At 43.9% G+C, this 17,064-nt stretch overlaps 1 protein-coding gene across 9 annotated transcripts in view; it reads left to right on the plus strand.

Annotated features, from left to right (window-relative positions):
* RBM33 (RNA binding motif protein 33) overlaps positions 1-17,064 on the plus strand; it is a 145,100-nt gene that overhangs the window by 114,292 nt on the left and 13,744 nt on the right. For 3 of the 9 annotated variants that reach the window (XM_025451667.3, XM_025451671.3, XM_025451674.3), the window contains 2 exons: positions 11,987-12,196; positions 16,046-16,234. In XM_025451667.3, coding sequence (XP_025307452.1) covers positions 11,987-12,196; positions 16,046-16,234 — 399 coding nt within the window. The remainder of the gene's footprint in view (positions 1-11,986; positions 12,197-16,045; positions 16,235-17,064) is intronic. The other 6 variants (XM_025451680.3, XM_035700068.2, XM_049095258.1 and 3 more) reach the window with 2 other exon arrangements.

Raw genomic sequence — 17,064 nt, forward strand, 5'->3', positions numbered from 1 at the left:
GGCGCAGCACAGTGTGTTGTATTTATAGTCCCCACGACTCTGGGACAGTGCCTCTGCCTTTGTGTGTTTTGCTCTTGACTTTTAAAAAGGGGAGGCTGATTATCTTGTCACATGTCCTTCAATTTGGGATTCTCTTACTTCTCCTCATGCAGACTTGCAGGTTGTGCGCTTTGGGTGGGAACCCCACGGAAGGACATCGTGTCCTCTGTGGGTCCTGTCGGGGGGGCACCTGATGTGTCTGTCCAGTGTCGGCAGCTGGGATTACTTGAGCAAGGTGGTGTTTACCAGGTCTCTCTCCCTAGGGTTACAATCCTACACTTTATAATTGATAAGTACTTTATGAGAAGATACTTTGAGACTGTGGAAGCATCTCATTTCTTGTCAGATTTCCACCATTTATAGCAAGCCCTGGTGTGTTTATCCCACCAGCACTCACTCTGTATGCTTACTGTAATAGCTTTCTGTTTTCTCTTGCTTTCTTATTGCTGCTTTTATTTAGAGTAATATGGGCTTATGGACTTTTATTTTATCCAGTGAACTGTTACTGTCATTGTTGGTTTTGATGTTTGAATTGTCCTGGATTGGCTGGTGAGAGCCACTTCAGGCTGGCTCTGTTTGTTGATGTGTCTCCATCACTCTTTGAACACGTCTTTACATCTGGTGCCAGAAGATGATCAGGCTCACGCTGGACTTTGTCTGCTCAGCCCCCTGTAGTGGAGAGCCAGGCGCCAGGTGTGCTCCCTGAGGATCATTGCTCTGGGCCCTGTCCGCACATGCCCAGCCCTCCAGGCAGTTCCAAAGGCAGAAGGATGGATCAGAAAGAAATTCTGTTTATAGTACGTTCATGTAACAGGTTGTTGACATGAAAAAAGTACACTTTTTGCTGTATAGAGTTTATTTTTTGAATTGTTCTATGTGAGAATTCTGAGGGAATTCGTGGTCACCATTTAAATAGTAAAAATGAGGGTTTTGGGACAAGGAGGCTAGCCAAGGCATGTTTTTTTGGCAGTGACTGAGGTGCATGATACTAAGAGGAAGGTGAGGGAGTGGCGCGGTGGGTCTCTGAGGGCTCCTCCCCATCCATGGCAGGGGCCAGGTGGACTTGGCACGTGCAGGGATCCGAAGTTGTAGTTCTGCGTTTTGTTCTGTTTAGTGCACGCTTTGGTAAGGCTTATTGGCAGCTGTTGCTAGGAGGCACTGTCACTTCTTCATGTCACTCTTGGGGTAAAGGTTCTGCCTTGGTGCTAGCGTTCATGAGCAGGGCAGCTGTGGTAGAGCTTGTCCACTGGATAGACCTTGGGGCTGAGGAGCCCTGTGTGCATCTGCGTGAGCTGCATAGGGCAAGTAGGAAGTGCTCAATAGACCAGGTGCTGCGCAAGCTCAGGATGTGTCATGAATGCAGGTAAAAGCAGCCCCTGACAGGTGTTGTGAGAAGTAAGATAGGGAGACCTAGAGAAGTGACTTTGAGTGTAGAGGTGAAGCAAGGAGGGCAGGGGAAAAGGAAAGAGCCTTCTAGGCAGATAGGGGAGAGCACAGACAAAGGTCCTATGGCCGGGAAGTTATGGACAGTTTTCTAGCTATAGGAAGGCCAGTTTTGCCAGAGAGCAGAGAGCAAGTAAGTCTGGACACGGGTTTTACGGGCTCTTCTAGGTCTCAAATCTTGATTGTTAGAGCCCTGGGAGCCATTGGAAAGTTTTAGCAGAGGTATAACTAGTACTTGAACCTCATTTTTTAAAAACATATTTCTAAACTAGTCATAACTTGCTGGGTTTTTTTTGAGGCTCTACTTTTGACGTTAATACACAGGAAGTTATAGGTACAGCTCCTGAGCGTTGCATTTAGAGACAGAAGTGTTCCTCCTGGAGCCATATGTCACCCTTAGGGGACTCCCACTTTGAGGAGTTGTTGTAACTCCTACGTAGAGAAGGAAGGGTTGGGATTGGTCACCTTCACTGCCTCCTGCTCTCTGGAAGTGCCCTGCTTCCTGCCTCTGGCCCACTGGCTGCCTGTCCTGCACTCACTGCCTGCCGAGCATGGCCTCGGGTTTGCGGAGCTGTCTCCTTACTGCTCCTCACTGAGGCTGGGCTTGTTCTTCTGTTCACTTTTTGTGTCCAGGATTTAGGATAGTTTCAGGAACATTATAAATTATTTTTAAAAATTTGTTGAAGTAATTGGGAAAGTATCTTCTCCCTTTAAAAACTTGGACATTGTGTATGTTTTTTTTTTTTTTTTTAATGAAATGTCAAAGAAGGAATTAGAACTGTTTTTTCCGTGAATACTTCTGATTATAAAAGTAATAGCTGTTTGTTGTAGACATTTAGACAGCACCCGTTAGAAAAATGGGGAAAAACAAAAATAGCGCTAATCCTTGTTCCTAATTCCTCTGGTCTTCTTTTCATGCTCACATTTGCGCTTCCCTTGCAAAAACTCCTTTATCCAGTGTACAGAATGGGCTTATATGGTACATACTGTTTGGCACTTTTTGGGTTGTGTCGAGTGGCAGGTGTGTGTGTGAGGACCTTGGTGTCCTTGTGTGGAGCCCCAGCCAGGGCAGGGCGTGTCCCATGCTGTGGAGGACACCCCATGAGCTGTGCTGAGCTGCCTCACCAGCATAGAGGGCGCAGCTCTCCTGACTGGCTTGATTTCTGGCAGCAGCTAACTTCCTGCCACAGTGTCAGGCAGGCTCTGGGAGCTGAGATGTGCTTGAGGGCCAGGAAGAAATGAGTTGGGGGGAGGTGGGAAGTGAGGTACGAGCGGACAGAGCTGCCATTCAGTTGTGATAGAAGGGTTCTGGGAAGACCAGACTATCAAGGAAACTGAGTGTAGGAGAGGCTCCTTTAACCCAGGTGAGGGGGCCAGGAAGGCGGGGGGTGAGGGTTAGCCCAGACTCTTGCCTTGCTGGCTCTGTCCTTCTGGGTGGGGCAGGAGGGCCTCGTTGATTGCTGAGTCCTTTCTCTGTGTCAGGTGCTCATAAGCAGCAAAAGGACCTGAAGGCAGCTAGCGGAAGAGAGGAAGAGACTTCGGGCATAAATTCTGATTAGTCAAGTGTTTGAGAATATGTATATTCCAGAAACTTCCGAGGAGAAACTATCATATATAAATAGTTGTTTTTAAGAGCTGTAAAATGCTTTAGTGGACAGAATTAATAACTTTCAGAGAAACGGTTTTTAAAGCATTCTTAAACATTGTGACCACTAAATTTGGGCAAAATCATCAATTGTTCATTAGAGGACAGAAATTGGTTGTAATGAATCAGTCTATGTTAGTTTTTGGGTTTTTTTTTTTAGGGGTATGATGTTGGGGAGTAAAATAAATGTTTGAATCAGAAATAATTCATATACATATTCATGCAAGAGAGGTGGGAGAGTCCTGGGGCAGGAGGTCCATCCTCCCCTCCCTGGCCAGCCGCCAGAGGCTCAGGGCCTCAAAGGCCAGTTAACTTTGGTTTTTAAAGATTTCCCCAAACCTGACTCATGTCAGAAAGGTAGAATGGTGGGGAGGGAGGCACTCAAGGTATGGTGTCCTGTTAGCCCCATATCGTAAAAGCCACTGTGTATGCATTCAGATCCTTTTACTTCAGGAGTCCCAGGCACTTATGTGGTCTGTGTGCCTTGTCTCTATGACCTTGTGGGTTTTGCTTCACTTCAACTCATGTGGGACCCATTACTATAAGTTTACGGGAAGCATTTTAGACTTGAGTTGTTTACCTGTTTTGCATCCTTACTATATGTAAGGATCGTTGATTGCAGAGAATCCAGGGACACTGCAGAGGTAAAATATTCTTACTTCCTATTCTGTTGCAACAGTTTAATTAATTAGGTAATTGACCTAGAGACCTGGAAAAAAATGTTAGCCTGTTTGTTTTTTTCTACCTTTTCTCCTTGAAACAGTGGTCTTCAAAGACAAAATAGACCCTTAAATGTATTTATATTTAGAAACTTCATGTAGCATGCATATCATTTACTGTCCAGATTCTGAGTGAGCTTTTTTTCTAAAGATTACAGGGCCAGGCATGGCATTGTTGCAGTTAATAGAAACCTGTTCCGTGCGGTCTGTGGGCTGTAAGATCAGCAGCATTGCCATGACAGTGAAGTGGGCCTTATCGGAAGGAGAATTCATAAGAGGCTGCCCTGGGACCCTAACCACTGTCCTTGTGTGTGTCCTGACAATGTTATCTGTCCTCTCAGTACGGAGTATCAAATGTCTGTCATGAGTACAGAAATTAATTTAATGTCACCTGAAGACATGCAATTAATCTTTTAGAGGTTTTCATAATACCTTTACAGAAAGAGTTGCCAGTTTGGCGGATTTGGATTTTGGGGTTTAGAAGAAGATAAGGGAAATTAATTTTTCATCAGGGTTAATACAAGCTAGCAGGGCCACAAAAGCTGAGAAAAATGGTTGGGGAATTTGTCAAGTGTTGTCACTCTAGAATAATGCTGCTTAACGTCTGATAGTTGTAATCAAGAGTTGAGATTTCTATAGAGAGGGATTAATCAATTTGCTCACTAGTGAATGCAAGTCAGTGATATCACTTCTTCATGGGGTTTAAGAATGAAAATAAGATTTGATCTGTCAAATTGCAAGAAGCCCTGACAGTATCAATAGGCATTTTTTATCTATACATTTAAGCCATTTGTTATAAATAAATTTGTCCTGCTAATGTTGCTGGCTACAAACCTCATTTTTTGGTAATGATTAAGCTGATAAAAAGTATTCCCTGGGCTTACTTAATTCAGGTAGTACTTCATATTTAAAAAAGAACAACTACTCTGAAAAGACATTTTTACAGTATTCATTAAAAGAGAATCACTTGTGGAGACAACCAACGAAACATTTCTGCATTGGTCTAAGGCCAAACTTCTTTCACCTCATCTCTGTTTAGAGGAAGTAGAAGATACTTAAAATCGCATCTACACACCTTACAGTTTAGGTAATTAGAAAGGGAGCTAGGCCACCTGGAGAGAGATTCACTTTCAGAGTGAACGGACTTTTTTTTTTTTTTTTTTTTTTGAAGAGGACGTCTTTTGCCATCCACAAAGGAACAGTTATTTACTCACATTAACGCTAATAGGTTTCTGGAATTCCTATTTTGAATGTAACAGTATTTTCATATTTACATAGCTAAGTACCAAGGATTTTAGGACCTCTTTCCGTGCTGTAACTATAAGTTACAGAAGACTTCTAGTGGAAGGTGCCTTCTTCAGTTTGCTTCTCCTTGACTGCTTAAGAATGTGCTCCTGGCCACAACCTACTAATTAGTGCATTGACTATCTTCCACGTGTTGACTGGAGTAATTCTCATTGTACTTTTTTGAAAGAGAATAATTGTTTTCTGCATTGAGAAAAGGAAACCTCTCTGTTTTTCGTACAAAATGGACTAACTTGTTGAACTTACATTTAAGCCTTGAGTGCTCATCTGTGTGGTACACAAAAGCACAGCATCACAGTGATCCTTCATGCAGTTGCATGAGGGGCTAGACTTTTTTGTTTCCATGTTTGCTGGAAACAGTTGTTTTCATGTGTAGTCTCAGGTGGGAAGTGTTGTGGGACCCCAGACACAGGAAGTCCCCGCAGGTACCTGGGGACCAAGGGCCTGGCTTTTCTTTTGCAAAATGAGGATAATAGTATTTACCTTGAAGGGAGGAGTTAAGGAAAAGATGTCTCTACAGAACCCAGAACACTTCTTGTCACATTGCAGACATTCCAGAAACATTAACTCCTCCCGCCCTCCTGAAAGTGGGTTATGTTAATCCTACCAAAACTCTTGGTGATCAGGATCCTAGGAATGCCTTGGAAATTTCTGCTCTAGAGCATGTTATTTACAGCTATGGAAGGTATAAAAAATTGATTAAAATATGAGCACCTCTAGAGCTTATCCAGGGCTTCCTCCCACTTTCCAATAAAAAAGTAATAGGAATGGTTTTTCTTAAAAGCTGGACATTCGTCATAATCGCTGCCTGAAATATCCCCCTTTCTGTGTGCATCGTTTGCTCAACAAGTGTTTATCATCCACCTGCTCATTCTCTCATCTGAGGATGCTTTGGGGACCAGTGCCTCCCGTGGGGCTCCCCTTCCAGCTAATGGTGAACAGAATGGCTTTGGTGGTTACTGCTGTGAAGCACAAAGCACTTAACACGTGGTGGGCAGGAGGGTAATGCGGGGGGGGGGGGGGGGGGGGGGAGGTGCGGGGGGAGGGGGGTGGACTTCCGAGGACAAGGAGGATGCAGGCCAGGCGAGGAGGAGGAGGACAGAGACCCTGTGGCCCTGAGATTGGGCCCAGGGGCAGAGCGGGAGGAGAGGAGAACCACTTCTAGAAATGGTATTATCATCATTTCTTAGAAAACCCTAAAGGAGGCCTTGTACACCATGACTGGGACCCTTTCTTGATGTCACAAGCTTTCATGCTCCATTCTACATAAGGAAAGTTAAGTTTTTCTCTTCACAAATGAGGAACGGAGAGGCTTCTGTGGTACCTGTTTTTCCTAAACTTTGGGGATAAAGCTTTAAAGAGTAAACTTTTCTAGAAAGGTAGATAAAAGTTCAGAACTTTGTTTTTCAGGGTTTTTATCTGACATTATAGTCTCTTATAGTAACTAGCACCAGTCTCTTACTCAAAGTAACAATGAAGAGAATTTTTATTATTTGGAGTATTTCTTGACTAAACGTCTCTGTTCTCAATTTGGTTCCCAGTTTAAAAATCATCAGGTTACCACGAGTATTCTATATTCATCATCCAGATACATATATACATTGTATACCTCAACATAGACTCGTTAGAATATCTTACTTTTGGTGGAGCTCTTCTTTTTATTTTATTTTATTTTTTAATAAATCAGTTTTTTATTGGTGTTCAGTTTACCAACATACAGAATAATACCCAGTGCTCATCCCGTCAAGTGTCCCCCTCAGTGCCCGTCACCCACTCACCCCCACCCCCCTCCCTCCTTCCCTTCCACCACCCCTAGTTTGTTTCCCAGAGTTAGGAGTCTTTATGTTCTGTCTCCCTTTCTGATATTTCCCACACATTTCTTCTCCCTTCCCTTATATTCCCTTTCAATATTATTTATATTCCCCAAATGAATGAGAACATACACTGTTTGTCCTTCTCCGATTGACTTACTTCACTCAGCATAATACCCTCCAGTTCCATCCACGTTGAAGCAAATGGTGGGTATTTGTCGTTTCTAATGGCTGAGTAATATTCCATTGTATACATAAACCACATCTTCTTTCTATCCATTCGTCTTTCGATGGGGAGCTCTTCTTTTTAAATTAAATTTCACTACCTAGATTATCTTGTTTTTAGCCTTGGATTGAGAAAGCAAAATAAGATGGCAATATTCATTCTGTCTGTCCATGTGAATATCACCCTTTTTAGGTCGTATGTAGCAGCTAATTATCTGCTCTGCAGCGTGGCATAATTGTTTCTGATGCACAGGGTAGTACTGCTGCCTTGAAAGCTGCCCTATTTAGCCTCATAGTGACGTTGAGGAAATAATCTGTGTCCTAATTGACAGTGGCTGTAACCTAGCGTCCTTATACCATCAACTTTTTTGTAGCACATTGAGAATTACTCAGTTTTTAAAAGTACCATGCACTAGTTACTGATTTATTCAGTAGATACCTCAGGCCTTTGGCATGGACAAGAAATTTGGGCATAGTGAACAAAATAGATTGATGAGGTCTAAACCTCTTGTTTTTATAGATGCTTATAGCGTAGCATGTGCTTTAGGAATCCTTGAACTGTTCATCGGGTCGGCTTCCAGGGAGTTTATTTAGATCCCTTAAGTCCCTACAGTAGAAGGCTTTCCCTTAGAGCTAACCAGGACCTAGCCAGTTCATTTACTCATGTGGGTGAAAAGGGTGGAAGTTGGAGAATCAATCAATCAGTAGACTCTTGTGTAGCTGAGCTGTGTGGAGAATTTGCGGGGCTGGCTACGCCTGCACCTGACATCGGCGTCTTGTAGGACCTGGGACTTCGTGTGAAGTGTCAGTGCATGGGAAAAAGAGGAATGTTTTTCTCAACATATGCATAGGAAATACATGAATCTCATACTAATGCAATTTCAGGATTTTAAATAAGTTAGTAATGGATCCCTGGCTCTTGAGAAAGATGAGGATATGTGGTATATGTCCTTAAGGTTTTCAATTTTATAGTATAGAAAAATTCAAAGGGCACCCAGGTAACTCAGTTGGTTAAGTGTCTGACTCTTGATTTCCACTCAGTCACGATCTCGGGGTTGTGGGATTGAGTCCCATGTCAGCCTCGGTGCTGGGCATGGAGCCTCCTTGAGAGTCTTCCTCTCCCTCTGTCCCACTCCCCATGCCCTCTTTAAAAGAAAAGAAAAATTCAAACATATCCAAAAAACAGAGGTCACATAGCTTTTCAAGGTAAGGACTTTGAAACCTTGTGCACCTAGAATAGGCCACCCCTGCCTGGCTCGGGCACCAACTTCCACCTTGAGTGGAAGACCTGGGGAGCAGCTTTGAGAAACACAGACCAGCAGCTGAAATGTTTCTGTGGATTGTGGTCTTGTAGCGTGGCCTATCTTTCCCACAGTGCTTCCATTTTCATTTGGGGATCTTTCTCTGTAAGGTAGGAATGACTCTCAGCTGGCAGTGATAATGCACTTATTGGAGGCAGAGTCATGGCAGGTCAGGAGGCACCTGTCTGGTTCAGCCATCCACAGCCTTATCTGCACAGCCATCACCCACAGAGCCTTTAAAATATGCTCATGTCGAGATCCCAGCTCCACAGAGTCCAAAATGGATGGTTCTGGATTTAAGCCCAGGATGGCTAGGATTAGAACTCTCCCCAGGTGATAAATAGGTAAACTGAGTGTCCCTGACCAGTGGGGGCAGTGTGAACATAAGTGGTCCTTAGGAGAAAGCACTCAGTCTTCATTACCAAGCATGATGTGAGCTGCCCATTTGTAGGGGATGCCCTTTATGAGTCGACAGAGGTTCCTTCCATCCCTGGTTTGCTGAGAGTTTTAATTGAGAATGCTTTTGCTGCACCAGTACAGGCGATGACGTGGTTTGCCAGTGTACAACCAGCCTTGCATTCCTGGGCTAAACGGTGCTTGCTCACGGTGCATGATGCTCTAGTACAGAACTTTCCTCATGCACATTTGTTGAGGATGTTCTTTTGTGGCTTGCCTCTCTTGGGAGGTCTTCAGCGTTTCCATCTGGGTCATGCCAGCCTCAGAGGGCGAGTAGGAAGGTTCTTCCTCCCCCTCTCTTTTCTGAAAGAGGCTCTGACAAGGTTCACCAGGAAGTTCATCTGGCTTTTTCTTTGCGGGGGGGGTTTTCACTACCACCTCAGTGTCTTTTCAGATTTTCTCTTTCTTCTTGAATCTGTTTTGGTGTTTCACCTCGGTGAAAGTCTCATTTCACCTCGGTGGCCTGACTTGGTATAAAGCTGGTCATGACGTCCTTTTTCATTTTGGTAGGGGCTGTGGTGATAACGGCTCGGTTATTTCTGACTGTGGTCTTTGGCACCCTTCCTTTTTCTTGATCGTTAGAGGTCATCGGTTCTGTTGATCTCAAAAATGCAACTTTTGGTTTCATTAATTTTTCTCTATTTTTCTGTTTCCTAGTCATTGCTTTTTGCTGTATCTTACCGTTTCCTTCCTTGTATTTTGGATTGGATCCTCCGCCCTCCCCAGCTTCTAGAGATAAAAGCTCAGGTTCTTGGTTTCAGATTTATTTTCCTTTCTGACATAACTGCTTTAGATTTTGATATGTTGTGTTTTTATTCAGAAGAATTTTTTATCAGTTTTTTATTCTTTCATTTCTTAGCCTGGCTTCCTGTGGTTTGAGCATGTTGTTACATAGCTTGTTGGTCGGCTGGTCGGTCATTCAGGAAGAGATTGGCCAGTGGTCTGTGAGTGGGGCAGCACTTGCCCTTCCTACCCACCCCCTTGGGCCCTCGCACACCCATGAGCTTCCCTGGCTCCCTGGCACCGGTGGAGAGCTCTTTCATTTCCAAGATTTCTCATTCTGTTTCTCAGATTACTGGCTGGTTGACTATTGTTCCAGAAAGGACGGGGGCTGACGGTTCGGTGGGTGTTCCCCATTCCCTTCCCTCTGAGGTGGCTGCTCGTCCTGACTGTGCTGACTGCCCTGCTTGTGCTGCAGGGCTCCTCAGGCCTGCAGGCCACACCAGCTCTGCCGTCTGGGTCGCCTGGGGAGCCCTGTTGAGGAGCAAAGATGGCCCTGCACCAGGTGCTGCTCTGTGTCTTGTTTGACTATTGTTCATTCCCAGAGACCTGAAATGCTTGTTCTGGATGGTTTTGTCCAGTTAAATATTTGTCTTGGGGGGAGGAGATTTGCTATCCTCTTCATGTCGCTGTAGCCAAAAACCCTGCCACATGTGACATTTTTAATCTCATTTTTCTTGGGTCCCAATTACTTTGGGCAGTTTTTACACTAATCTTATCTACACCTATCTTGCTCCAGCCCCTGTCCCTTCACTTTATGCCATTAAACTGTCTCTAAAAGATAAGTTTAGAGGGGAGAGAGCACAGAGTACAAGGGCTGCTGCTGAGCTCATTCACCCAGTTCCTTTTGGTTTTTTTTTTTATGTGTATATTTTTTTATTGGAGTTCAATTTCCCAACATACATAGTATAACACTCAGTGCTCATCCTGTCAAGTGCCCCCCTCAGTGCCTGCCACCCAGTTCCTTTTGGATCACAGGGGCCGCAGAGCAGGCTGCGAGGGCAGAGCGCTGCCCACTGAGCCCACCTCCTGTGCTGACCAGGGATAGAATCTTACTGTTCACTCTCACACATCTGTTGCTGTTCAGATTTTGTGACTTAGGAGGGCAAAGAGGATTTTCTTGCTATACACACTTACTTTTTGGTCACCAGCTACTCTTTTGGAGAGACACTGCATTTAATATTGAACCTAGCCAACAGGCACCATCCAGAGAGATTTTCTTATGCTGCCTTGTGGTATCGTGAACATAAATAGTACAGTGTGAATGTGTTAAATAGCAAAACTTTGAGAACCTTTTAAAGATCTAATTGGCTTTATTAAATATTTATGAATTGGACAGCAAGCAGAGGAGGCTCCCAGGAGATGTACACAAAGAAAGATTTTTTATAGAAGGAGGATGGAGCAAGAAAGTTATTGGCAAAAGAAAAGGATGGGTTGAGGCAGGTGGCTCTCCCTAAGGGGAAAAGTTAGGGTCTTGTCATGCAAATGCTCTGACCTTCCCTGTGTGTGGCCTGCTCCTTATTGCTGATTGAAAACTTCCTGACTGTCCAGTGAAGACCACGTCTCTGGGGGAGATTGATTAGTCCAGTCTCAATTTGGGGACTCATGGTCTGAGTGACATCATAACAATTTTAAGGTCAAGAAATGAAGGATTGTTAGTAAAACTCAAAAGTTAGATTTCTGATACTCCTAAAGCTGGTAATAGGGCCCACGACTCCCTCCTCTGAAATCACTGACTCCTTAGGATGAGGCACTTGGCGTCTCAGCGGGAGGCAGGGGGGTAGGAGAGAACCAGGGGTCAGTGCTGTGTCTCCAGGCCTATGGCCACAGCCAGAGAGATGCGTCCCGAAGACAGTCCACCTGGAATTAGGTCTGAAAATGGGTTAAAAGTTTTAAACCACTGCCTGTGCAAACTCAGATTTTAACAAGAATGCTCTTGAAAATGGCAAATACATTTTGAGTATGACGTATTTTTAAAGTTAAGCAGTCTTTCAGTGAGCTAAACAGCATTTACTTTAATCACAGACCTCTTGAGTGGATCCTGTAATTAAAGATCTTCGTGTTTTAAATTTCAAAGATATGATTAAAACCCAAACACTGTCAGATGAGGAATTTCCTTAGTGGCTCTAGTGAAATGACAGGTTTGGTTTCTCACCTGCTTGAAATAGTTTTGCTCTCAGTTGAGCGCTGAGGCGGACTCCCCGATGCTGGGGAAGGCCGCCTGGCCATGCGGGTACTGACCAGCTCGCTGCCTTGTTTCAGCAGGGAGGAGAGAGCGACGGCTTTTTTCACCCTGAGGGCCAGCCCCAGCGGCTCCCGCAGCCCCCAGAAGTGAGACAGCAGCCCGCCCGCAAGGTGACGCTGACCAAGGGGGCTCTTCAGCAGCCCCAGCACCCGCCGGTGGGCTCCCACGTGCACTCGGCCGGCCCCCCAGGCATCAAGAGCATCCAGGGAGTTCATCCGGCCAAGAAGGTATTGCCTGTTACCTGGGCCGCGCCGTGGGCACATGATGCCTGAGTGCCGGGAATGCGTAGATGTCCTACTAGTCACAGTGGTCAACATCTGGACAGTTCTCAGATACGAGTGTCTAGTGCATAGTATGAGGGCTCAAGTAAATTAAGAAATGAGCCATAATTTCCTTTGTTCTGGCTTTGAAAGTAAATGTGTTCACAAAAGCACTTTCCCCTCGTGACTTTTTAATGGGACAACTTGGAGAGCCCACACAACCGGGGGTGTGGTGGTTCGCTGCAGCTCTGGCCCTGCTCTGGAGACAAGCCTGTGCTCACAGATCCCAGTCCTGTACATTTCCTTCCCCAGGTTGCTGGTTTGCCAGACTCCGCAGACAGAGAACCATTGCCCAGGTCCCTGGTGGGAAAGCAAGCCCTTTGGGGGTGAAGGACCGTGTGTGAAGAACATGATAAGAATTTAAAGTCTTCCCTAGGAGAGGAGTGTCCACCTTGTCCTGTTAGATCCCTGTAGTAGGGTGCCCTTCCCCTCAGCTGGTTGGGGAGCCCTCCTTGTGGCTTCCCCAAAGCCTTCGCCTCTCTGCCTGACAGTGAAGTCCCCTCTGGGTGCATAGGTCAGATGCCCCTTGTCTGATGGAATTATGTAAGGAAGGAAGCAGGGCAGCAACATCTGCTTTGAGTTCTTCTAGAAAGCTCGGCAGTCTACTAGATATTCCCATCTCTCTACTTGTTCTTTTACTGATACTAAGTAGTAATCATATTAATATGAAAGCCATTTGGGGTCTTTGAAATATTTAAATTACTTAGTATATATTATATCATAAGCTCTTGATGATGTAGGAGCAAATGAAATTATTCCCTTTTTGCAACAGAAGACGAGTATAGACATTAAGTCTTATCTCCCGTCTTTGAAGGTTGCCGCAGTCTAAACTGGCTTCAGTTGGGCTGAGACGTTAGAGGCCCCTTCCCCCATACAGCTGTGCACGTCTAAAACCTTCGTCGTTCCTGGCTTATGTGGGCTCTTGGGAAGATTTCATAAGAAGATACATATAAAAAGCATGGTCCTTGGTGTATAAGTAACCATTGGGTAAAGGATATTATTATTAATATTATAACTTCTAGCCTGAATATAAGAATACTTATTTATTGCTGGTATCCAGCCAATTTTACTTAACAATTTTTTTTAAAAATTCTAGTGTGGTGTTAACATACATTGTTAAGTTTCAGATGGACAGTATCGTGATTCAGCAATTCCTTATATTACTCCGTGTTCGTCATGAAAAGTGCACTTTTTTTTTTTAAGATCTTATTTATTCATGAGAGAGAGAGAGAGAGAGAGAGGCAGAGACATAGGCAGAGGGAGAAGCAGGCTCCATGTAGGGAGCCCAATGCGGAATTCGATCCCAGGACTCCAGGACCACGCCCCGGGCCAAAGGTGGCACTGCTGAGTCACCCAGGGATCCCCAAAAGTGCACTTTTAATCCCCTTTCCCCCACCCACCTCCCCTCTGATGACCATCAGTTTGTTCTCTAGAGTTAAGAGTCTATTTCTTGGTTTCTTTTTTTCTTTGTACATTTCTTTTCTTTCTTAACATCCCACATAAAGAGTGAGATCGTATGGTATTTGTCCCTGACTGACTTCACTTAGCATAATACTCTCTTACTCCATCCACACCATTGCAAATGGCAAGATTTCATTCTTTTTTTATGGCTGAATAATATTCCAGGTGTATATATTACACCACATCTTTTTTATCCACTCATCTGTCTGAGACATTTGGGCTGCTTCTGTAGTGTACCTATTTGTTTTTGATTTTAGCCGTTCTGACAGGTGTCAGGTGGCTCACCGTGGTTTTGATTTGCACTTCCCTGATGATGAGCAGTGTTGACATCTATCTATTCATGTGTCTTTTGGCCATCTGGATGTCGTCTTTGGAGAAATGTCTGTTCATGTCTTCTGCCCATTTTTAAACTGGATTATTTTTTTTGGGGGGTGTTGAATTGTGTTTTTTTAATCTATTTTGAATACTCACCCTTTATAAATATCTTCTCCCATTCTGTAGGGTTGTCTTGTAGTTTTGTTGGCCATCTCCTTCACAGTGCAGAAACTTTTTATTTTGATGTACTCCCAGTAGTTTAATTTTGCTTTTGCTTGCTTTGCCTCAGGAGATACATCTAGGAAAATGTCGCTATTGCGAATGCCATAGAAATTACTGCCTGTAACCTCTTCTAGGATTATGATTTCAGGTCTCATATTTAGGTCCTTAGTCCATTTTGAGTATATGTTTGTGTATGGCCTAAGAAAGTGGTCCACTTTCTTTCTTCTGCATGTGGATGTCCAGTTTCCCAACACCATTTGTTGAAGAGACTTTTTCCCACTGGATACCCTTTCTTCCTTTGTTCACGATAATTAGATTGTTTTCTTAATATCTCGTGATGTTGTTTCATTATTAGTATATGGAAATGCAGTAGATTCTTATACATTGATTTTGTATCCTCCGACTTTACTGAGTTCATTTATCAGTTCTAGTAGTTTTTTGTTGGAGTCTTTTGGGTTTTCTATATGTAGTATCATGTCATCTATAAATAGAGTTTTGCTTCTTCCTTACCAGTTTGGATGCCTTTTATTTCTTTTGCTTGTCTGATTGCTGAGGCTGGGACTTTCCAGTACTGTGAGGAATCGAAGTGGTGACAATGAACCTGTTTTGTTCCTGACCTCTGGAGGCAAGCTCTCAGTTTTTCCCCATTGAGGATGATGTTGGCTATGGGTTTTTCATATATAACCTTTATCATGTTAAGGTATATTCCCTCTAGACCTATGTTGTTGCTTCTTATCATGAATAGATGTTGTACTTTGTCAGATGCTTTCTTTGCATATTGAAATAATCATATGGTTTTTATCCTTTATCTTATTGATGTGGTTTGCATGCATTTTTTGATGTGTTTTCCAGTGTGATATCTCTTGTAATATCTTTTTGTACTTTTCAAAAACTTACTTCCCAAGAGGAATTTTGGTGCCTTCATTTCACTGCTACCCTGCAGAGGAGGAGTTTTGTTTTAGAGAAAGCACTTGGCACTTGGTGCTGTATCTAATTTTCTAATTAGAAAATACCAGAAGGATTCTGCTATCTCCTCTTCTTTAAAGGATCCCAGAACAATGGTTTTGAACCCTTGGGCAACTTAAGAAACTCCTAAGGTCTGGGACCTGCCTTAAGCCAGTGACATCATCACTGTGGTGGGGGTGGGCACATGGGCATTGCTGCAGCTTGGATTTTTTTGGTGTTGTTAAAGCTCTGTAGAAACTTGCAGCGTGTGGGACTGTGGTGTGCGGCAGCTGGGAAGTGACCCCAGCTATGGAACCTGCCTTTTAGGTTCTCAGGGTACCAGCTACGCAGAGTCACAAGGAGACTTGGGTACTTAATACTGTGGCTTGTGGAGGCTGTGTGATGGCACCAATCCCCACTGATGTGGCCTGGAGTATGCTGGGAGAGATTTGGGCTCTAGGGCTATTAGGACCAGACCCAAATAAGTTATTCAACCCCTCTGATCCTCCTGCTTCATCTGCAAATGGTGCTTACACAGAAGGTACTTACTCATACCATACTTGGTGCTTAGTACCAAGATAGATCCACACTTAGCTACTTCTCCTTCCTTCCTTGCCTCTATCCAGATTTGCTGGGTTTGGTTTCATTTAGACATTAAACCCTGCTGTGGTAGTGGATGAAAAATACACAAGATCCTGTAGCTTATCGTCTATTTTAATGGATTCTGAGTTGTTTGATCACTTTTATAATCTTACTCTCTGTGGGAAATAACCCCACAACTGGAAAGTCACATAGTACTTCTGTTGTTGCCAGGTCATCATGCACGGGAGAGGACGAGGGGTGGCAGGACCGATGGGCCGGGGGCGCCTGATGCCGAACAAGCAGAACCTCCGCGTGGTGGAGTGTAAGCCTCAGCCCTGTGTCGTGTCTGTTGAAGGGCTTTCTTCGTCCACTACTGATGTCCAGCTGAAGAACCTACTCATGTCAGTAGGCCCCATTCAGGTGGGTCACCTGGGGCCCCTTCCTAGGACTCAGTTATGTCTTGATTTAAGTTCCCTTTGTGTTGGTATTTCCTGTTAAAATAACATATTTAAGAAGAAAGACACATATTTTATTTACTGTGCATCCCTGATATCAGAACTCTTGCTTTAGAGTTCAGTTATTTGGAAATTTTTAGGTGCTCAGTCATGAAATTTATGAAATAACTTTGCCAACTGAACAATTATCCTTTGAAATCCTCATATTATCCTAAAGTTCACATAGGCACCTATACATCTATATTTTTTGTTCTGTAATACACTTTTGTTTGTAACAACTTAAAACTTGTAAAGCATTTGGCCTTCTTGACCTTAATTTCCAGAAATAGCTCACATGTTATCAGCTATGAAACTTGGTTTAGATTTTACAGACATGAAGTAACATATACTATATTTTGATCTCTTAATCTTAAAATGAGTTACTTCTAAATGCTTAAAAAATCTCTGACAAGCAGGCTGCAGATATGGCTTCAGTTCTGTAGTAAACAGAATTCTCCATTTAAACCCCTGAAATCTGCATCTTCTAGAGTCCTGTAGGTAAACCATTAGGGAAGTGGGTGGTCCTGGTTTTCCTTGAGCCCTGTGTCTCTCTGGTCCTGTGGTCCTGCACTTGGCCTCCCCCTACCCCCTCCCATCCCAGATGCCATCAGCACTGGGTCACACACATCCTGCATGGTCAGGAGGTGGAGTGTGACTGTCAGATTTCTGCATGCTTTCCTTTCAGGATGTTTTATAGCCTCTTGCTACATGAGTGAATGGGGTTACATTTTCAGACTAGAGTTGATACAAATAATT

This window comes from Canis lupus, chromosome 16 (genome assembly GCF_003254725.2).
Source record: "Canis lupus dingo isolate Sandy chromosome 16, ASM325472v2, whole genome shotgun sequence".
In the NCBI taxonomy this organism is placed as follows: Eukaryota; Metazoa; Chordata; class Mammalia; order Carnivora; family Canidae; genus Canis; species Canis lupus.